General features: G+C 41.4%; 1 protein-coding gene across 1 annotated transcript in view; it reads right to left on the reverse strand.

The window, feature by feature from the left end:
- LOC111142610 (phosphodiesterase 11A) overlaps positions 1–23,188 on the reverse strand; it is a 392,040-nt gene that overhangs the window by 67,548 nt on the left and 301,304 nt on the right. The window contains exons 11-13 of the mRNA XM_022495917.1: positions 21,432–21,578; positions 21,085–21,192; positions 5,735–5,844 (exon numbers count right to left, since the gene is read on the reverse strand). Of these exons, the coding sequence (XP_022351625.1) occupies positions 5,735–5,844; positions 21,085–21,192; positions 21,432–21,578 (365 nt within the window). The remainder of the gene's footprint in view (positions 1–5,734; positions 5,845–21,084; positions 21,193–21,431; positions 21,579–23,188) is intronic.

The raw sequence follows: 23,188 nt of genomic DNA on the forward strand, positions 1-23,188 counted from the left end.
ATATTTATACATGTGATTATTCATGAAGCCCTTTATTGATTAGGTCATCCCGACGTACTGAAGTTTCTCATTTCTGGATAGGTGACACACCAAGGAGAGACTTATTAAAAAGAAAAGTTGAAGTGAAAATTCTTTCCCTACAGGCATTCAGCACTTTGCCCAGGGACCAAAAAAAATAGACGTGCAAAAACATGCTTAAGTTTGCTAGACGTGCATATTCTTTGAAAGAGAGATGTGATGGAAGTGTGTGGCCGTGGCTTATGGGAAAGTTTTAAAAGGAAAACTATGAAAGGTAATTAGGAAATTGAGAATTGCTGGGAGGTGGTGAGGAATGGGATTAGGCTGTCATGGCAGATTAATGTGCCCCAGGATTTCACTTCTGGGACCTGGCCGAAAGCGACAAGATGGGTTTTCATTCCCAATAAATGAGTATAAGAGATTATGCTAGAAATGAATAGAAGAAGTCTCCTAGGAGAATATACTACAAAGCTGCTCGGTACTGATATTTAATCATTGGGGCAGCTGTAATGGAGAGCGGGATGAGTGGGAAAGACGGTCCCTGGAGAAAACAGGAGAGAGGTGTTCACAGAGCCCTTGCCAAGCATGGTGGGATGGCCGCCCTCTCTGTCTATTGATCATTCACTGCCTGTGCTCCAGTACTTAAAAATTAAGAATAAAATATGAAAATGAAAGGTTCACTCATCAGAAAGGCTAAGAGAATAAATCATATTGTGCTATAACTAAAGTCACAACTTTTTATTGTAGAGGCATTTTGCATTTTATATAGTAATTTGTCCCTTGCTAAATGTCTCCTGTTTATAGCCTTATATATGAATAAAAGGTACTGTAGGCTTTGCCACATAATAATTGGTGCATTCAAATCCCATTTCCAAATCACTTGAAAGGTTGGAATTATACTGTAACTACTTTAAGGGAAGGGACTGTTGGTTATACTTCTTTATGTCTCCCACAATGCCTAGCACAGAGCCTTCCACACAAAAAAGCACTCAATTATTGCAGAATAACAAAGGAAATAAGGATTAAATTTCTTCTTAGGGCTTTTCTTTTCTTTTTTCTTTTTTTTTTTTTAAAGATTTTACCTGTTTATTTGACAGACGGAGATCACAGAGAAGCAGGCAGAGAGAGAGGAGGAAGCAGGCTCCCCGCCAAGCAGAGAGCCCGATGCGGGGCTCAATCCCAGGACCCCAGGATCATGACCTGAGCCCAAGGCAGAGGCTTTAACCCACTGAACCACCCAGGCGTTCTTAGGGCTTTTCTAAACAAGGGCATGCTTACTGAATAAGTCTTATTCTAATCAATGAAAAGGTAATCCCTTCCCCATGATGTAAACTGTCTCTTTCAGTATTCACTGTTGAAGGAAATTTTAACTGAGGTTGGGTTCAAGAGTGACTCGCTTTGGTAGAAGCAGGGCTAAATGACATCCTGTGAGTTGGTAAATCGTGTACAAGGTTAATCGTCTCAAGGAAACGTGTCAGAATATCTTGGAATGGGTAGATTTGATCATGTGGTATGAGGATGCAAAAAAAAAATTGAATTCATCAACTTAATAAGTTGAATATCATCAACTTAATACCTATTTCATATACTGAAAGTTGTTTAATCTCACACCAGTCACTTGAGATTGGGGACCTTAGTTTCCATTTTTGTAAAATAAAGGTGTTGAAAAAAATATGACTACTAAGGTCTCGTTCAGGTCTTTCTTTTTATGGCTCTTGATTTGCTGGATGTCAAAATATATTTTAGTTTTCCGGAACTCACGTATATGGCAAAGCAGCCAATAAACTGGAAGCTCAAAGGCCCCAAATAAGTATTACAAAGTCATGAAAGAAAGTATGATGTGGTGGTTAAAGAATGGCTTTTGGAATCAGGTAGCCCAGGTCCGAATACCATTCTGCCACATTCTGGGTGTATGAATCTGGTTAAGTTAATTAGTTTCCTGAGGCTCAGGCCCTCCCTGTTAAATGGAGACAAAAATATCTACCCTACAAGTATTTTGGTGAGCACTGGAGGGAGGAAACAACACATTGTAGTTCTTCTCTTGGTCTCAGGTACTGTTAGTTGCAAAGAACAGAAACCAGTAAGAGCAGGTTCACTAAAGAGAAGATTGATTAAGAGAGAAAAGGAACTCTGATGGAGCCCAGTTATCACAAGTGTGGCTGGGTCTCCTGGAAAGGGAGGAGAGCTGTGGAAAGGAGGGATCAAGTCTGCTTTTTCTCTGTCTTTCTCTAGGGCTGTACAATCTCTCTTTTCTGTTTCTCTCCAAATACCTACTTTCTTCTCTTCTCTCTGCGGATTCCCTTTCTTGTTTCTCTTATCTATTGCTGTGGTCATCACAGATTTCCCAGAATAGCAGCCTACAGCTGCCAAGCCTCTGTGGATCTGCAACTTAGAACTCAACAGCTAACTGAGTCAAGATCATGGTAATCCCTGGCAGATAAAATATGATTAGCTGGGTTTTAATCTGCTGTGTATTCTTGGTCCAAAGAGCTGAGAGGTCAACTAACAAGAAGGGCCGCCATTCCCAGTGTGATACTCAGGCTTTCTCTGGGAAAGGACATTGGTATCTGAGCGCTGGTATTGTGCACTTGACTGTTAAAAAGAACCCACAAGGTGCTTGTTTAATGATCATAATTCTAATACCTTTATCTCTTCTTTATGCATAAGTGGCAGAACGGTAGGCGGCTAGAGAGAGGGTGCTAAAGGAAGATACGCTGACAATGATGGCATTGACCCAAGAGAGAGAGGCATCCTAAAAAATAATGAAATGCAGACACAGGAATTCAAACATAAGGAGTTGTCAGACCCTGTAATGAGAGTATACTCAGTTTACGCTTCAGTAGGCCCCAGGGACACTATTGTCTTTAGTGCAACATCAAACCTATGTGTATAAAAACTATGTTTTATAATAATCTATAAAAGATTATTCTTGTTTAAGAAATCAGGAAACTTTATTGAGCTATGTTAAAATAGTTAAATTAGTTAAAATAAGTCTCATCATTTATCATTCATTTATTCACTCATCAAACATTCCTCGTGTGTTTCTTATGCTCCTGGTAGTTGTTATTCATCACAGGTACTCAAGAAGAAGGAAAACACAGCAGTAAATCAGCAATTTAAATGTAGTGAGATGCACACTTTTGAAAAAGCAGAGGGCATTATGTGGGCACAGAAAATTGACAAGGGAATGGCACCTCAGGGATAAAACCCAGAGGGTGATGCTTTCAGAGGAGTTTTGGGGAAAGGAGAAGGGCATTCCAGGCAAGGGAAGCAGCATACTGGGGAGCAAAGAGGTGACTAAGCAGAACCCCCTCGAGCACTCCAACAGCCCCTGTGTCTGGAACACTGATGAGCTGATGGGAGTGGGGGGGTGCTGTTGGGCCGGGAAAATGGGCAGGAGCCCAAGTGAAAAGGACCTTCAGGGGCTAACCCAAGCAAATGAATATTACCCTGAAAGTCACTGGAAGCCAGTGAATGTCTTTTAAGCAGGAGAGTGATCTAGTCGGTTTTGTGAATTACAAAGATTTTTCTAGAGTGCCAGGGAGGAGGAAGATTGGAGGAGGGAAGTTGGGCTGCTTGTTGTAGCAATCCAGGATGGACATGAAGAAGCAACAGTTACAGTAAGGATGCAAATATGTGGACCTTGAGGGGTGCTAAGGAGAAGATTGTGGTGCCTTGTGGATTTCTGGTGCTGCCATTCACTGGGATAGAGGAAAAGGGAGAGGGAAAGACTGATTCTGAGGGAAGTGGGGGACTCCAATAGGAAGAGAGCTCTCAGAAGGAGGGACTGGTAAAATGTGCCTGAGGGCAAGAAGGGCCAAGAAAGAAGGAGAAAAAGAGTGTCCCTCAGCTTTGGGAAAAGGGGCCACTGGTGGCCTCCCCTGGTAAGGTGGCACTAGAAGTCATTTGGAAGACAGGTGCTGAGGAAGTGAAGACAATGAACAGGCAACTCTCCAAGAAGCCTGACTAGAAAGAAAGGAAGAGAGAGAGAATGGATGCTGGAGGGAGAGGTGGGGATTGAGGTGTCTTCTTCAAGATGGGGGAGAATTGTTCACATTAACAGGATGCTGAGCACTAGTAGGAAGGAGAAGCAGACACAAGGCAGAGAATGGAAGATTGATGGAGTGGGGTCCCAAAGGAGAGGGCAAGGAAGGCACCCAAAGCTGAGGTCGAGGGATTAGCCTCAGAGAGGAGGCAGCACAGCCCTTTGGCTGAGATAGGAGAGAAGGATGAAAGGATTGGGCCAGACAGATAAGTTTCTACATGGCAGGGGAGGAAATTGGGGGAGTGCTCAATTGATAGCCTCAATTTCCTCGGTGAAGGAGGAGGCAAGGTGATCTGCTGAGTGGTGCGGGGGTGGTGGTAGACAGGAGGTGGTTTAGGAAGGGAGAATGTTTTGGTACATATAACTGTTAAGGGCAGTGGGGGATGGAGCTGGCTAGGGATGCAGAAAGACCAGGGGGAACACAGAGCCACTACCTGGGTTGGGACAATATATATTTGGTATGTCTCGGACTCTCACAACTGTGACATTTTCTCCTGAAGCATTTAAAAGTCTAGGTAGAGGAGCAAGAAGTAGAATTGTTTGATTGAACTGGGGCTGAGTTTTTGCAAAGATGTCACACAAGGTTAAGAGGGTCAAGAAATCGTAGCCTACTGAGAAGAGAGGGTCAAAGCGATGGGCTATGATAGCATCCAGGATGCATAGAGAAGTGTGTAAGATAAAAATTCATTTGCTCGATCAGGAGTAAATGCAAGGTGCCAGGACTGCCAGGCCTCAAACAAAGAGACTGGTGTGCTGTTGACCTCCAATGGCCTATTCATGTTCATACTGTGGCGGTAGACCTGTTTGGGGGGCTTTGAAATCAATCATCTCGCAGTTATCTTACTTCTTTGTCGAAGCCTTCCTTAACTTCTCCAGCCCCAAACTTTTTGCTCCAGAGTTAGAACTCACATATCATTTTGTTTGCAAACAGAGAATAAAAAGAACATTGAAACTAGACCCTCAATGTAAGTTGGGAGAGTGGGGTTTTGGTTTTATTTCCAGCACCCATACATTCTACGGCCTTGGCCACAGCGTGAGCTACCAAGCAACAGTTGTCTTGACCAGTCCAAACTGCTTAGGGGCAGATCATTCTGTCCGTGCTCTTTAGGTGCTTGCACATCCCCAGTCCTGATGAAATCCTTTGTTTGTTTCTCACCTTTCTGTTGGGGGGAGGGATGAGAGCAGCAGAGACCCTCTTCCTCACGTTGCTTTACTTCACTGCAGTTTATACAACACCCATCATTAAAGAACCTGCAAGAGATTCTATTGGGTGAAGAAAGATATTTTGCTTCATAAAATCTCCTAAGACCACTTTTATTTTAATAGTCTCAAAACCTGATTTTGAGAGTAGCAAGTCCAAGATGCTTATAATGCCATGAAGGCAAATACTCTGGGAGGAAAAAAAAAGGCCCTTTAAAATCTGAGCTTTGTTATCTGACTGAGGTCAACAGAGACAGACCAAATCAACAAGCATGACATGAAGGGCAAATTTGCAATTAAAAGAAGAATAGGGAATTATAAAGATAGATGAGCCCCATGACATGCACACCCAAGCCTGCATGGCCTTGGCCTCCGGTGCCAGAAATTAATGCTTGACTCTTTAGCACTCGTCACCTTTGGCTCTGAACAGAAAGGCAAATTCATTAAAATAACAACAATTAGAACACTTACTTAGCTTGGAAGGCATTGTTGGTTCCCCTGTGGTCGAGGTCATGACACAGGCATCCCACAATCACTGCTAAAATTTCCACCTCGGTCAGAATCTCTTGAAACCCTGCCGTCTGGGAAGAAGGGAAAATGGCACCAGTCACTCCTTGGGGCAGGGAGGATGGATAAGGTTCGTCCCCCGAGCAACAATCAGGTCTGTTTTTATACTCACATCATTTAAGGAAATGATTAACTGCCACCCCCTTCGATGACAGTCAGTTGGGTGGTCAGTTGCACAGACTAAGGTCCCCACTAGCTAGTGATGAATTAGCTAGCTGTCGTAGTGGCCCACCCCGGCACACCAGGACACAGTTCAGACTATTTGTTCCCTTTTTAGAGAAGAGCCTGTGCTATCCAGATACAGTGACGTTTTGGCAGCGGCCCAGGGCAAAATGTGTTTTGTGATTCTACGTGGCAATGATGAGCATCTAGCACGAGGAGAAAAGAGGGCTGTGAATCGAGAAGTGAAAGCTACACCCACCAGTGGCCACTCCGACCAAGGCAGGCAACAGAAAACACCTTTTACGTACATATTAAAAGAAGGAACTTAGAGCTACTCGAATCGCTACATAATATTCTACAACTTACCTTGTGACTACCTTAACTCATAATAGGTTGGAGGACAGATTAAATTTAAACGAGGCAGGCAGGGTACCTCTTGAAAACCAGGATTTGGCAGAGGATTAGGCAACACAGATTGAGGATCGGGTGGAGTGTTATTGTATGGAATCCTTTTTTTCTTAGCCTCCCGTAGCATGCTCGCAGAATGCAGAATGCGTAGGCTGGGTGGGAGATCTTTGGGGAGCAGTGTGATGTAATTAGGGAACCAACGCTTGTTGATTCCTGTCGGTTAGTTTAGAAGAGGAAGTGAGACTCTGGAAACAAAAGTCCATGCATTTTCTTGACCCAAAGCCTTTATGTCTTCCCCCTTTTACTTAGTTAAGTCTTCATTTCATTACTTATTAAAAACTTTATCAGAGGGCAGGAGGAGGGGAAAGTAGGGTTCACATTGCTTCCTTTTTCATGTATGTTTTTTCCCCAAACTTTGGACCACTAGATAGTATCTGTAAGACACTTCTTTAGAGCAATGAAAACTTTGTTTTTTAATTAATTATGTTTTTATTGCAGAAATAACTGAACAATAAGTTTCTGTGTTGACAATTTTATTTTTAAAAAATTAAGTTGGGTCCCCTGCTACATTTAGAAATACACATAATTTCCCTAGCATAGCAAATGGGAATGTTTATAAATTGTTGGGGGCGGGGGTTAAATAGCCCATATCAAAGCTGTGTGCGCCCCTTTGTTTTAAAATTTGGAGTTGGCTGTTCATTTTAAGTTAATTTTATTTTACTTGAAGTATTACCTGAATAGTTAAAAAACAAAAATCAAATCATGGTAAGAGGCTTCGAATCAAAACCAGTAGTCTCTCACCCTTCCCCCTTCCGGATTTCCAAAAGCACCTAATCTTTCCTTTCTCTAATTTGGTAGTTATTTCCTGCCATATTTCTAGATAGTATGTCCATATTATTGGCACTTGGTTATTCATCAGGTATGTATATAGTCCTTCCTCTCTGCTGACATTGACCTAAGAGCTCTGCAGCTTTTTCACTGACTTAATTCTCACCACAGCCCTGTGAGGTAAGAACCACTATTATCCCCAGGTATAGATGAGGAAATTGAGGCACAGAGAAGCTAAGTAATATTCCCAGGGACTCACAGCTAGTATGTGGCAGAGGTGGGCAAACTCCCAGCATCCAGCCGCCAGTTTCCCCTTAAACACTGATGTCTTGGTCTTGTGGTGGGTGAGAATTCTCTTCCCTTCCTTTTTTCCCTCTCACACTCACAATGCAATCCAGAGCCACATTCCATAAATATTCATGACTGAGCCAACTAGTATCCAAGGATTGTTTCCTTTTTGATGTAAATGTTTTTATTTCCTGGAGTTAAGATTTCCTTGAACATCGAAGTCTTCTCACATTCTACACAGCTCTCCAAAGGGTCACAGTGTTTCTTCAATGCCTTCCTGTCCTGGGGACTCCCGGTGGTAGCCTGGTCCTTCTCTTTGGTCTGGATTCTCGGTGGGCTGCCAGTTTTCCTCTCCTGGGGTTGACCTCCGGGGTCCTGCATCCCAACCTCTCTCCTTCCTCAGTTCCTCCCTCATTTCACAGGAGCAAATCTGCCAGTGGCTTCATGAGAAAGGGTGTTAACTTTTCAACACTGGGGAGTGCGTTAACTTTGGAAACTTTGCATGATTGAAAATGACTTTATTTCTCTATTCAGTTGTTAGCTTTCCCTACAATTCTAGCTTGCAACATTTCCACTCAGAATTTTGAAGGACAGCTCTATTGTTTTCTACTTCTGAAGCTGTTTTCGAGAAGTATGTCCAATTCTTATTCCTAACAAATGAGACGTTATTTGATTTTCACTTAGAATACTCTCTCTATCCCTGGGTTTTGGCAATTTCACAAAGATATGCTTTGGTTTAGAACTTCTTTCTCCATCGGTTTGCTTGGTGAGGCTTTTCAACCTGGGGACTCGTTTTCTTCAGTACAATGTTTTTGTAATCTTATTTTTTATTTTTTATTTTTATTTATTTATTTTTTTTTTAAAGATTTTTATTTATTTATTTGACAGAGAGAAATCACAAGTAGGCAGAGAGGCAGGCAGAGAGAGAGGAGGAAGCAGGCTCCCTGCTGAGCAGAAAGCCCGACGTGGGGCTTGAACCCAGGACCTGGGATCATGACCTGAGCCGAAGGCAGCGGCTTAACCCACTGAGCCACCCAGGCGCCCCTGTAATCTTATTTTTTAAAAAATTTCCTTTCCCCTCTTTTTGGGGTCCTATTTGAACAGAACTCCAGTTGGTTGGATGTTGGGTTCCCTGTATTGATCTCTTTACACTCTTGTCTCTTCTTTCCTGTTGCTCATATTGACTTTTCTCTCTTACTTTCCAGGAGTCATCATTTATAAGCATTTTATCTGTTGCTCCTTTTCTCATAGCATGCTATTCTTCTCTCACGGATGTGTTATCACCTCATCTTTTGGAAGATAATCATTATAATTCCTCTGAAATTCTCTTCTGCTCCCTGATTGCCTGTTTCCTCTGAACTCCTTTTCTCTGTGTTTGCTGGTTTCGCCCAAATGCCTGATATCCTTGAGTGTCTACTCATATAAGAGTAAAGCATTATAATGTTCACCTCACACCAGCACATGGGGGTGGTGTCTGTAGATTTCTGGGCCTTACCATCAGGTGAGCAGATGGCCAACTGTTCTTCTGTTGGAAATCCCCAAATGTCAGTATCTAAAGTCATTTTCTCTGGACTTGCCGATCTCTTGCTTGGAAATGGTGTAAACATGGGTGTTGGCATTTTGAGAAAAGAGAACTGTATCTTCTCATCTTTGAGAATGTAGACTCTTGCTTAATTCTCTCATTTTCAGGGTGTACCTTGCCTCAACTTTTCTTTTGGTGGTGTCCCCAAGTCTGGAGCCTAGTTTCTCCAGCAAATGTTCTGGTTTCCTGCGTGAGTGAGGGGAAGAATAGCCCTCTGACTACATGGAGAAGGGGTGGAGACTTGGGGGCTCAGAGTTTTTGGCACCCCTTCTCTCCACTCCACTCAATTAAAAAAAAAAAATTATCTGATGCCTCCAGTTCCTGAGCCTTGATAGGTTCTGGAGAGATGTTTCCCACGTGGACTACTTCCTTTAGTGCCTCACCTTGAAGGCACCTGGGTAGATCTTCCTTTTCTTTGCTCAGCTATGAGCCATCCTCTCTCCATTTTCTGTCTTCATATATTATGGTTCCATAACATATGGAATGTGTATCCATTTCTTGTTCTTGTTTTTGGGGAGTGATTTTGAAAGAAGGAATATAAATGTTTTTATATATCATCTCTGTCATCTTGGAAACTGTAAGTCAGCTTTGTTGGGTTTGGATCTGCTCATTATAAGTAAGTCCTCAAAGCCTATAATATATGACATAATTATCTAGAATACTGTGGAAATCAGTGCTGTAAAAAACAATAGAACTGCACTAAAATTTACAGAGGTTCTGCCTGTGAAAATATTATTGATTAGAATGAGCTGATGAATTAGAATAGTAAGAATAGGGATAATGTTAAAGTAAGGTAATTAGATTAGAAATTTAATTAGAAGATGAAACTGAATGCCTCTAATAGGCTCAAGATCAGAATCCTGAGTCATTTTTAAGCTATCAGTTTTCATCCATTATATAATATGATGGAATATATTTTACTATAATGTTCTATGCCACCAGTCTCCTCCCCCCCGCCTCCCTTGCCCCTTCTTGGGAAACCACATGTAGGTCTTAAACTATTTGGATCATGGATACTTTTGAGACTTTGATAAAAATCATGGCTCCTCTTCCCAGAAATTATTCTATAAGTTTACGGTGTTCAGAGACCATGGACCCCACCTCTAGATCCTCAGAATAAAGAGTCCCTGAAGTCCAGCACACTCGCAGTCGCACACAACATATTTACCTCTCTCAACCATGATACCTGAATTATTGAAGCAGCACCTATCTCTTGACTGTGATTTAAAGCTGCCTGGTAAATGGTTTCTGAGAATCATCAGGCTTGAAAAGTGTCCACCTGCCAGTAAGTGTCCATTTGCCCCTCCCCCCCACATCCATCTTCCTTCGTGCCCTCTCCATTCAGATCTACACTGACCCAAGTTGAAGAGAAAAAGTCAACTGCCTGCTGAGGACAATGTACTTTCAAAAGAAAACACAGTGGCAGTGGAAAGTATATTTTAATGTATTTGTCCCATGCCCGACTCTATTTTATTCTTTTATTTTCAAATACAACTATATCTTTTCTGTTCCTGACCCAATAATTATGGATTTTACTGACTTTTACATTAATCTATTTTCTCACCTGTATTCCCTCACAGTCCATATAAAAAATGTAAAGCAGCGAATACACTATATCTAAGCGAAGAAACAGTCAAGTCATATAGACCCACTTCTCATATCACCCTTTCCAGAAAAGCCTGTGACTACCCTCTGAGCAGGCTTCCAGTGATTGTCCTTCCTTGGGCTAAAACATACGCTGGGATAATCCTACTCCCAGCCACCAGAGCATATAATCACCGGCATCCAAAGAACCCAGACAATTAGACTGATTCACAGGGTATCCTAGTCTACCCAGTAATTTCCTATCATCTGGTCAACCAGCTAGGATATACTATCATTTCCAAGCTGACCCCAATAGTGAGTGGAGGAACTCATGGGCAGAGAAAGATGACTGCAGCTTTGCCACTCTGTAGAATCCAAAAAGGTCTAAAAAAACAAGAGCCATGATATCAACACAATCTAGATGGTGCTATGGAGGCTTCACTCACTTAACAAATGTTATTAAGTGCTTATTGTATATCAAGCCACTGGTGTTGGGGATAATGATTTCATATCTGAGAAAAGGCTTGGGACAACGCTGAGAGTAGTTAACAATTCTTTAGTGCTGAGTGAATACCAGGCACTGTTCTACATACTTCACATCCAGTAACTCACTGAATCCTTATAAGAACGCTCCAAGGGAGATGTTGTTATCTTTCATTTTACCGATGAGGATACTGAGGCTCTGAAATGCACTGTTAGAGTGTAACAGAGGTGGATCGGAGCTCAGGCAACCTGACTCCCGAGGGTGTTCTCATCCACTCTGCTATTCAGCCCTCTAACGTGAGGGCGTGGGTGTGGTTAGGGGGCTTTTAAGCACTCTCATGATGATACAGTGTTAGATGACATGGCTTTAAAGGATCAACTGAGGCATGCTTTATTCCATGCTGTTATTCTTTTTTTTTTTTTAGACTTTTATTTATTTATTTGACAGACAGATTACAATAGGCAGAGAGGCAGGCAGAGAGAGAGGAGGAAGCAGGCTCCCTGCCGAGCAGAGAGCCCAATGCGGGGCTCGATCCCAGGACCCCGGGATCATGACCTGAGCCGAAGGCAGAGGCTTTAACCCACTGAGCCACCCAGGCGCCCCCACGCTGTTATTCTTGAGTGCTGATAGGCGGATTCCTCAGAGCCACTGGACATCTTACCCCTAAGCATGAGCTCTGATGCATCAAGAGGGAACTGATCATAAATAGTGGTGTACAAATGAGGTTTGGAGAGAAAAGAAAGATACAATGGTTTATATGTAACATCCTAACTTTACTCAATACATGCATTAAAAAAGGACCGTCAGGACATCAAAATGTTACCAGTAATATGATCACAGTTGACTTAAAAATTTTCCTGTGTGTCCAAAATTTCCATTAAAAAACATTTATGCATTAGAATAATATATATAATTAAATATATATAATTATATAATATATAATATGTTATACATAACATATATAAAAATATATATAATATATATGTGTGTGTGTATGTAAATTCTTTATTGTTTTAGGAATAAGCCCATGTTTCATCAAACTCTCCTACCCTGGAATAAAATAGTGACAACCTCACAAGTATCATTCACTCATCTATTCATCGAGCAAATATTCACTAAGCATTTTCTCCATGGTAGGCATTAGGGAAGCACTAACACCCTGAAAATTGTCCGTTCACTCATTGATTCATTGAGCAAATACTTATGAAGCAGTGTACTGCTCCAGGCACGAGAAAGAGAGCTCAGAGGAAGACAGGCATGACCATGGCCAGCCCAAGCAGAGCTGTGAAGGTCCCTTTTCTAGAGAGAAACCATCACAGCACTGGCTGAGCTTTTTTGGAGAAAGCACTGTTGGAAGAGGTCAGCCACTCCTGCTCTGTTTCTGGAAAAGGCAGATTATGGACCACAAGCCCCTTGGTCGTGTGTTCAGCTCCGGCCTGGTAGCTGAGAGAGCGATGCCAGACATTTCTGCCTTCACACCAGCTTTTGCACGTCTGTGTCAGACGTACTGAATGATGAGGGATTTCCTGAGTTCTTCCTGTTGATTTCAAGATCTAGCAGGTGGCAGACTAAGAGGGAGGGAATCCAGTGATGTACCAGGAATTCCTAATGGTTGTAGGAATTCCAAACTGAAAGTTTTTGGCTCTGAATGTTCCTCCATGATGCTGACAGCTGGGCACTAAAGAGAGCCCCCAGTGGACTGACTCCAGTTGAGGGGGAACGCGATTAGTTTTTGTAGACTTTCTTCTCCCTTTCATCTTTCTCTCTTTTCTGGGTAAGAAGAGCTCAGACCATTCCAAGGGGTTTAGAAGACCATGGTTTCTCAAGGAAGTGCCCTCTAGAAGAGTCCCTAATCTCCGTCATATCTCAGCGGACCTATAGATGACTCCAACTTCAAAGTGATGTGAGCTTGGGGCACAAATGCAGCACTTAGACAAGAAGCATTTGATTTCTGGTTTTCTTAATGTCTAGTGTGCAGGGTCACTTTCTGGAGCCTTTGTTTGATATGTTATTAAAATCAAATTTAATTTAGCCGAAGAGCACTCTTTGAGGGTTTCATTGCAAATGCCACATACCAGATGCTCGCGTCTATCTGTGAAACTTAGATCTGCGAGCAAGAACCAAAGGTTCTATGAGAAGGGTGCCTCCAGTCACCCTCCCAACTGAGCACATAGACTACTGTGGGTGGGTCTCAGTGGGGAGGGCTGTTAAGGCACGTGTTTGGCCTCCACAGGAGCGTACAGCAAGCCCAGCATGTTTCTCTTTGGGACTCTGTTTTGTTGGCTTCAGGATGGAATGGGTATCTCTCAACATACAAATCCAAGCAGCAGGCTGACAGGCATCAACGTAATCAACTGCTCCCAAGCAATGAGTTTAGGCAGAGGACTTTCTCAAGCTTTCAGATGGAAGCAGATTTCAATGGCTTACCAAGAGTGCTTATGAATAAATTTACACTACTTGATGCCATAGCCTATCTTCTTTTTAAAACAGGATCCTACCTCTGCCAACCAGGGCTGATGGGGGATGAAAACACAATGGGGAGGAGAACAGGAATTCACAGCCACAATCCCCTACTGGGGAAAAAAAAAAAAAAAACCCTACTGCACAAACCAGAGCATCTGGATTTAATGGTCGCACCCTTTTGGCATTTACAGTAATCTTCATCTGCCAGGGTTTGGCTGTGCTAAGCTGGAAAAGAGGCACTTTAGCTCTATTTTTGTGGCCCAGAGACGAGAACCTTTTCAGCTGTTAGGGGACCACCATCCAACACTATGTTTACATGTCCCCTTCACCAAAGCATGTAATGTAACACAAACCAGTTGTAGTTTGTCTAATTATCCAATGGACCAGGGGTAGTTTTCATCAAACTTGCCTCTCTTTCTCCTCAAGATAAATGCAGCCAAATACTGATTTAAATCTATAGTGACCCTTCCCTTACCAAGCTAAGAGTTGGGAAAATCTTACAGTCTACATCAAAATACTTTCTGTTCTAACCAGAAGCCTCTAACGGCACTGGTCATCAAACGGTAAAACCTACATCATGTTTTGGATACACCATGGCCCTCACCCTCAAGTAATGTTCAACTGTTTGCCCATGTAAGTCTGAGACAGGCGAGGGAGCAAAACTCAGTGGTCTGTCTGGTGTAATTGCATACGTTCAATGAATGTTTGATATATGAAAAAATTGAGTTGGTTTTAATAAATTTTATGGAGTTATTTTTTAATGGCTTCCAAGACTTAATTTTTAACCTACCTATTAACATAATTTAAAAAATTATTCAATTTGGAAAGTTAAAATCATACAAAAAACAGAATACTATAATGAACCCCCATGTCTTTATTATCCAACTTCAACAGGCTCCGTGGTTTGCGGGTCCCATTTCATCTGTGTGTTCTGTGTTCACATGCATGGGTTGTTTTGTTTGCTTGTGTGATAGGGTCTTTCAAAGCAAACCTCCAGCATCTGTCAACACTCTTTATTTCATTCTCAAGATGTCCAGATGCAGTCAAATAAAAGCCAAATAGCTCCTCTCTCACATTTTGATAAAATGTGTAAAAAGATATACAAATGGTATAAGGGAAATTTCAGGGTGGCTCTCTTAGTAAAACTCAGAAAAAAAACAAAGTTTCTACTTCAACTTGGATAATACAAGGACTGCATATCTGTGTGCATGCGGCAGCCAGTGTATTTCAAAAAGAAACAAGAAAATGCATGTTGGATTCTTAAGGACTGAGCTTTCAACACTAAAAATATACGTGCTTTGTGATTCTTCGAGGGCAAAGATTTTTTGTTCGTGTTTAGAAAGGTGGTTTATACGTTAAGATAAATGACCTGAGCACAAATATAATACAGTATGTGGTTTGTGAGCACAGAAAATGAGGCAGATCACTCCGTGAGCATTAATTGTGCAGAGACAGACCTCTCCAAGTATGAGAAGCCAGGTTGATGAATTTCAAGATTATGAGAGCTCTTCAAAGCTTACCCAAATTTTTATTAGCCATCATTGAGCCAAAATTAAACACCAGACTCATGAAGAATTAAAACTTTTTAAAGCTCCCAGTCTGACACCTTGAAGTGCCCGTTTCCAGCCCCACAGAAGTGCCATCACTAAGTTATAAACCGGGGAGAATGGAGGCTGTGATGAATGATCACGGCTTTGCTGCCGGGTCTCCCTGACCTGGAGGACTCGGCTGGTGTCATAAAACACAAAGCGACAGATTAAGCAGTTTACCAACACCGTAAAAATCTCAAGAATAAATTCCCTTTAATCAAAAATCCTATATTGTAACGAGGCAGCCAGAGCCCTGAAACCACATTCATTTCCTCCCAAGCCTGTGTCCATGAACGGGAGCTTATACGCTCTCTGAAATGCCGGACATGATTATGTTCATACACTTTTACAATTTACATGTCCTAAGAAAAATACCCAGCTCTGGCTGATGGTGCGGGAGAATTTATTTTCACTAGGAAGGGAATGACCCATAACTCATGAATGGCAGCGCTTAAAGTGAGTTATGGAGGTTACTCTCCTGTGTGAGGAAATGGATTGGATTCTCCTTCTGCCCAATTGTATGTTTGGTTATTAGCGCACCGGGTTCTTAATTATGTGTGGCTTTGCCTTTTTTCTTTTATAAAATAAATGTGGATAAAGGGAATGTCAACTAGAAGCACGGAGTGCCTAATTGGGCTCTCAGAGGTGGCCAGAGAGAAGAAAAATAGAAACCTTCTTAAATGATGAAAAGGCAGCACTCTGAAATGTAATTTAAGCACAGCATTCAAACTGATTAGTGCTCAGGGCTGATACTCTGCAAACACACTGAAAATCACTCCTTTCCTAAACTGAAAATTTGCCATCTTTGAAGTTACACTAGAAGTCAAGACACACCTACATGAAGATTAAAGAGCTGGTTTTTCTAACATGCAGATTTTACCGTATTCTTACGATGATGCTGCATTTATTTTCAAGTAAATATAGTAGTTGCTACTTATATGAAAAGGAAATACAATGTGAAAATGGTGTTTGATGATTATAAACATGATCATTGTTTGTTACTTTAATAGGCAGTTACAGAACAGAACATGTAGATCTCCTGGACCTCTCAATATGACAATCTACAAAAAAAATTTTTAGATTTCTGTTAAGATTAGGATTCTGGTTACTTAGTGAAAATATTTTATTTAAAAATTTAATAGGTTCTAAAAACACTTAATTGGCTCTGTCCTTCTTGGGAGGTGGGGAGGGGGGTGGGGGGAGGGAGTGGGGAGAGTTCCAATTGTGTCTCTCAGATCTCCTTCCAGAATAAATTTTCTATCTCCAAAATCAAGGACTTCTCTGAAAACTGCAGACAGCAGACAGCGCCTTATCCTCAAGCTGGAGAAGAGGATGGATTTTTTCTCCCTAAACGTCCCTTCTGCTCTCTAGTTTGAATTATCAATAAAATGATTTGGCTTATCTCTGAAAATAACCTTGTTGACAACACAAATATGGACTTAAACACGCTACCTCCACATTTAAGATTTAAGAAGCCCCCAGTAAATGTCAGGGGGTGTCAATGTGTTTGCTGTGATACTTGGTTATTATTAGTGTTTAACTGCAATCCCCCACCAGCGCCATGCCGCCAGCACTGCCATAAATTTTAATGCGATCATGTGCTCTTCCCTTTTCATATCCCGTGAATTTTGCAGGATCATAATATTCCAAATGAACCCGAGCTGAACCTCAGTGCGATATGAAGAAAAAACAAGATTTCTAGCAGTGATCGTTGTTCATCGTTTTATAGTTTTTTATAAAAAACTGGACACAAGGCAACATGAATAATATTACCCTCAACTAAATGCACTCATTCAAATTAATCTCTTTTGAGCCTGACAGGATGCGGGGCATGGCCCAAAGTGCTAATGAGTACATTTATGGGATAGTAAAGAACACTGACTCTTAAGGAAACCTTCCCCCCCACCCTTGGAGAATCTGTCGGAACTCATACATCATTTATAAAACCAAAAAATGTCTCCGCAACCTTGGCACCGCTGCATACCTTTTATTTCACAGAATGCAAACAAAAGCACAGTTGTTTTCTCTATCTGGTCTGCATTGTGAATAGATGAGATATGTTCCTCATTGTTCATTATGTGTGTGCTTAATGGAATATTTATTCTACAAGCTTCCATAGATAAAGAGAATTTGTGTGATTTTTTTTTTATCTGCAGGTTTTTATTCCTTGTTTCAGCCCCAAATAGTACCTGCCAGTACGTGCTGCATTTAGCCAAGGAATTAAAAATATTTGGTGAATTCTAGCTACCTAAATGTCTCTAGAAGCAAAGGATAATGTTGGAGCTTTCATTTCAAAATTGGGAATTTCAGGCCAGAGGCATGGAATAAATTAGTCATTAGCAGGGTTCCCAGTAAACTAAATTTCCACTGTTTTATATCAAATTGCTTATTCTTCAAAGTAGTTCATTCTTCTTCCCTTGTAAAGGAACAAAACCGATTTGTTACCTAGACATGAGGTTAAATACTTTTGTAAAACATAATTCTGAGTCAATAAGTTTATCTTCCATGTTCAAAATGATTTTAGGGTTAAAGGTTTGGAAGCTGGTGTGTAGATTTACTATTTGCTTGTCCGGTTGTACATGGTGTCATAATTTGCTCAGCAATGACACACAACTATGCATCTTCCCACTCTCGGAGACAGATGGGTTTAGATAAATACACACACGCAAGGTCGCATGGAGAAAGTTGTATTATTCCCGGTAACAGCTCTGTGGGCAAGGCAGTCATAATACAGTCTGACCTGATAGGAGGGGCTTTTTTGGGACACACTGGCTTTGTTGGTGCCTCTTTTTAAGAAAAGAATGCGGGAGTGTGTGCCGCATGATCTCCTCTCCTAGAAAAAAAGAAGTACTTTCAGGGAAGGTTTTTTCCCCTCCTTGCCTGGCAACTGGCTGGGAAACTTTGCCTTGGAGCGCCATCTAGAGGAAAATTCAGCATATGTGCACTTTCTTGGCTTTGTGACTCAGGCAGAACGAATCCAGTGGTTGGTTGGTGTATGGTCTTTTTTTTTTTTTTTTTTTAAAGATTAAGAGAAATTTTGTTCCTAACTCAATACATGGCAATAGAATATGAGATAACTAGAATGGAAATATAATCACTAATGATAACAGAACAGTGAAAGCCCCTACTAGTCTTCAGGAGGGTCTGAAATGTTAATGCCCATTCACGGAAGTGAGGTTATCATTTTGCCATAAGCTGAGGTCTTATTCCAGAAATTAGAACTGATGAGTCAATTAAATTCATTTTTTCTTCACTGACCAAGTAATCTTTTCTCACCTCTGTAATTATTTTCTTAGTTAAAAAATTCTCATTAACCAGGCTGCCCATGGTCACGTCGAAGAGACTGCTTGTGGTAGGGACAAAAGTTGACATTTTCAACCTATTGTAACCCTTAGTCAAGTTCAGCAAAATTTAATGGGCAGGAAATAATATCTTTTCCAGATGTGGCTTCTCAATTCAATGGGAGGGAGGAAAAAAATAACATTCACCAGTATATTCTTTTTAAAGCCAGGGTGGGAACTTTAGTAGAGAATTCTCCCATTTTTTAGCTAGCATTAATACAAAAACAAAACCCGAGCCTTCTCACAGAGGGCTACTCTTCAAGGTTGCTGAGTATACTTTCAAAAATAACTATACCCTTGGGGCGCCTGGGTGGCTCAGTGTGCCTTCGGCTCAGGTCATGATCTCAGAGTCCTGGGATCGAGCCCCGCATCGGGCTCTCTGCTCTCTAGGGGAGCCTGCTTCCTCCTCTCTCTCTGCCTGCCTCTCTGCCTGCTTGTGATCTCTCTGTCAAATAAATAAATAAAATCTTTAAAAAAAAAAATAACTATACCCTTGAAGGATTCTGGCAGCATGAATACCCCCGTTGACATAACAGAGTTTGAGAGTTCTGCTTTCTTCCAGTTCCTGAAAAGGATCAACATCATCTGTATTTTGGAAACATATGCTGAAGAAAACTGGGTATGTATTTCCTTTTACTCCTAAGTGTCCTCCCTGACCTCGCTGCTCTTGCTAACTTCCCCCACCCCAACTATTTGAAGGCTTGTCGTCGAAGTTTGTCTTTCACATCTCTAACTTATAACAGCAAAGCCATTCCTTTTTCCCTTCGTTGAACAAGGCTCCTGCTGACTTATTTTTGGCAATTCACCATAAATCCATAGGTTCTCCAAAATAACAGGTTAACAATTTCTTCATTGAATGTCTTCTGTGAGCCAGATGCATAAACTCTGCACACAGGAAATGATTCCTTGTCTACTGAGATCTGATATGGAAGAGCAAGATGAAAGCGGTTTTATTTTGTTTTGTTTTTAAGCAACGTTGGCACTTGAGCAATTAAGGCTAAGAGTTCAAAGCATCTTCCTCCCTCATTTGCCCGGCCAAATGCTTTCATGGGGTATGTTCCAGAAGGACAGGGTCAGTCCAGTTTTTCCAGGTCAGTCTGCTTGCTCCTTTAGCAGTTGAAGATCCAAAACAGAAGTCCTCCAGTGTAAAAGTGAAGACCTTTTTGTCCTACCTTCTCATGCTAAATGAGCACTGGAGTTCAAGTTAATCTAACACACATCTGTTGAAAACCTACCAAGTGTATGAGGGCATGGAAAGTGCTGGCAAGACCCAGGAAATAACTGTTGGACAAGCAAATGAATGTTGTTGAAAGAATAAGAAATGATCTCTTGGGCCTCAAGCTGCTGACTCTATAGCAAAATAAGTGATCTGTGACTTAAGACACACAGCAGAAAGAAAGATGTGTTGTACCAGACACAGTGCAGAGATAGAAGTAATTACTGAGGCTTAGGTATGTAGGGGAAGACTCTGTGGAAAAACTGGCATAGATCAGTGCCTTCAAGGATGAGTAAAATTTTCATAGGAAGAAAATGGGACAGAGCATTTCATAAGGAAGGAGCAGAACAGTATTTGTTCATTTGACCAAAGAAAAATGTGTATCATTTGGAGTTCCCTATTATGGGCTTAAATTTTAGTGTGGGTACAAAGATGTAAGGTACTTAGGTTTATGTTACAATAATCTAAAACTCGTGTTTTCTTCTATTTTGTATGGTAAATATGTTGATACATGCAAATATATGTACATATATGTGTTTATATACATATGTGTATGTGTATAAAACCAAGAGGCCAGAGAAGCCAACATATTGAGGCTAGAAAACATTTTGCTTGATTACAGTTTAACAGTGTAAGTGGAAGTAAGGCCAAAACAAGCCTTATTCCTTGGTTTCAATCTTTGCCACAAACATTTGCTTTTCGTTTAAATTTCAAGGCTTACCTCTGGCTAGTGGCTCTAATCATCTCCAAAAACCAGATTACCACTTTCCCTGGGTGACAGCCCATAGAACAGAAATTTTAGGCCTGGTGTGCCCCAAAGTCCTAACAGCTTTTGCTCCCACTACTTCTTTCCCTTGGCCTCCCTGGGCATCTCACAGATTATCATTCTTTCAGGATTTCCACATTCTGGTGGGTAATGGTCACATGGCCCGACTATGGCTTTTCACCAGCTGACAGTTTTATCCAAGGATCCCTTTGTTCTGTTAGTCAGTCCCCTATCCACTGCAGAAAGATTACTTTGAAAATCCAAGCACTTCTTTGGTAAAAGGAACCAGTTTCCCAAGATAAAACATAGAAAAGAGGCTCACACAATCATGCCAAGACTACACCTGTTTCAGGGTGTCAGTGATTTTACTCCTTTAAAGCCCAGAAAGTGTTGTGAAATATATATTCCCATAACCAGGGCAGGTAAGTTCCAGTGTAAAACAAATCATGTGGCAATTTGTCAGAGAAATGGAAATGCGAAGGAGAAGGCCTACAGGTTCATACACTTGACAGATGACCTTCCACCACCACCGAGCACACTTACAGTCAGCATCGCAAACATCAGTTGGCACACGTTGAAGGCGTGTCTCCAGTTGTGGTAGAGAACCATTCGATAATTTTTCCTCACAGTCAATAACCACCTACACAGCGTCTGAAATGGGAAGGGAAAGGTGGAATCAGGTGCTTGGATGTGTCCCCAGTGGGTTGTTATCAAAACAGTGCGTTACATCTGAGTGACCTTCACCACACAAGAGTCCTTCCACAAACCTTCCAGGTTCCTCACGGTAATCCCAGGAGGGATGCAGGCTGAGTGATGTCATCCTCAAGTCGCGTTTGGGAAACCTGGCTACCATGTTGACCCAGACGCATCACCCTGTCAGAACATCTTACCTCATAGTCAATTTTAAATTTCTGTACCATCCCCAGCTCCATGAACATCCGGAGAGCGGCTGTGATCATGGCATCAACATCAAGAGAGAAGTCATCAAAATGGATGTCATTGATGGCAAGTTCTGACACCAGAGGGACGTTGGCTGCCTACAGAACAGAGGCCATAAGTCAAGCCAAGTTCACCAGCTTTTCCAAACCCCTCATCTTGCTCTCCTTTCCTGCTTATCAGACATGCCACATAAATCAGACCTGACCTGCACTTACACTCCAAGACAGCTAAACTCTGAGCTGGAAATGTCTTTTGTTTCCCAACTGCAAATGCCCCAAGCAAATGAAGGGGGGGCAGGGAGGGAAGCTAATCTGAAGAAAAAATATACACACTGGATCTCGTCCGCAGAATTTAGAATACAAAGCTGTCTCGTTTACTGAAAACTGCAGTCATACAATGTATTCTGATGCATATTACAGAGCACTAAACGCAAGAAACATCTGGGCAACCAGCAGCTGTGAATTTTAATTGCTGCTGTTCAGAGGAGGACATGGGAATACACCTCTTTGCGGTGTTCCTTGTATTCTTATATCCTTGGTTTTTTGTATCCTTATTTCCTTGTTTCTTGTATCCTTATATCCTGTAGCTCGGCACTCGCACTTTGTTGCACATGTGTTCTGTATATTCAGAAGGATGGAAAGGATCAGACACAGCAGCTCTGGCAAAAATGTTTTCTTAATAGAATAGAGATGTTTGGAGGATCAGCACCAGCATATGTTTCACCGAAAGAGGAAATGTACAATACCGTCTAGTTTCATTCTATATAAACATCAAAACATAATTGCAATACTGGTCATACATATTCAGGGTTTTCAAAACACTCATGTTAGGCAGCTGTCCATCAGTCCCTCCCCCCACCTTCCAAATTTAAAGGGAAGAAAAAAAAAAAAACTTGGGGGAACCATTTTTGTGCTGATTTCCTTGGGTTCACCATATCCTTTGGGCCACTCTTGATAAGGGAATCATTTCTACTTTTCAGGTTATCAGGTACATTCTGGGTTCATATTTCTAGTCTATTCACTGGGTTTAAATTACTCTCAAGGAGTTATCTTCACCCTGAGACTATTTTGGCTGAGCAATGAAATCTAGCGCAGGTCACTCCAAGCATTCTAGAAACCATATAATCAATCTTCCTTCCCAACTCCATGTTCCTCCGTAAGAGTTTACATCTCTAGGTTAAAATCCGAACACTGTTTAATCCCCACAACACAGAAGAACACAATGAACAAATATATAAATACAGCAGTATTAACTATATGCACACAGTTTTACGATAGGTATTTGGAACTTTTTCTCCTTGTGTGGCTGAAACTCTGTACCCAATGGACAACTCTCCATTCTCCTCTCCGCTCTCCACTCCAGCCCTTGGCAACCACCATTCTCCTGTTTCTATGAGTTTAGTTACTTTAGATACCTCATGTAAGTGGAATCATGTAGTATTTACCTTTCTGTGATTGGCTTATTGCACCTAGCATAATGTCTTTAAGGTTCATTCACGCTGTACCGTATGACAATATTGTCTTCTTTTTTAAAGCTGAATAATATCCCATTGCATGTGTATGCAGCTGACCCTTGAACAACATGAGTTTGGGCTGTGTCGGTCCATTTATATGTGGCTTTTTTTTTTCAATAAATATGGCACAGTACTGTAAATGTATTTTCTCTTTCATCATATGATTTTCTTAATGTTTAATGTTCTCTATCTTAC

This window comes from Enhydra lutris, unplaced genomic scaffold, assembly GCF_002288905.1.
Source record: "Enhydra lutris kenyoni isolate GAN:26980312 unplaced genomic scaffold, ASM228890v2 scaffoldscaffold1, whole genome shotgun sequence".
Taxonomy (NCBI): Eukaryota; Metazoa; Chordata; class Mammalia; order Carnivora; family Mustelidae; genus Enhydra; species Enhydra lutris.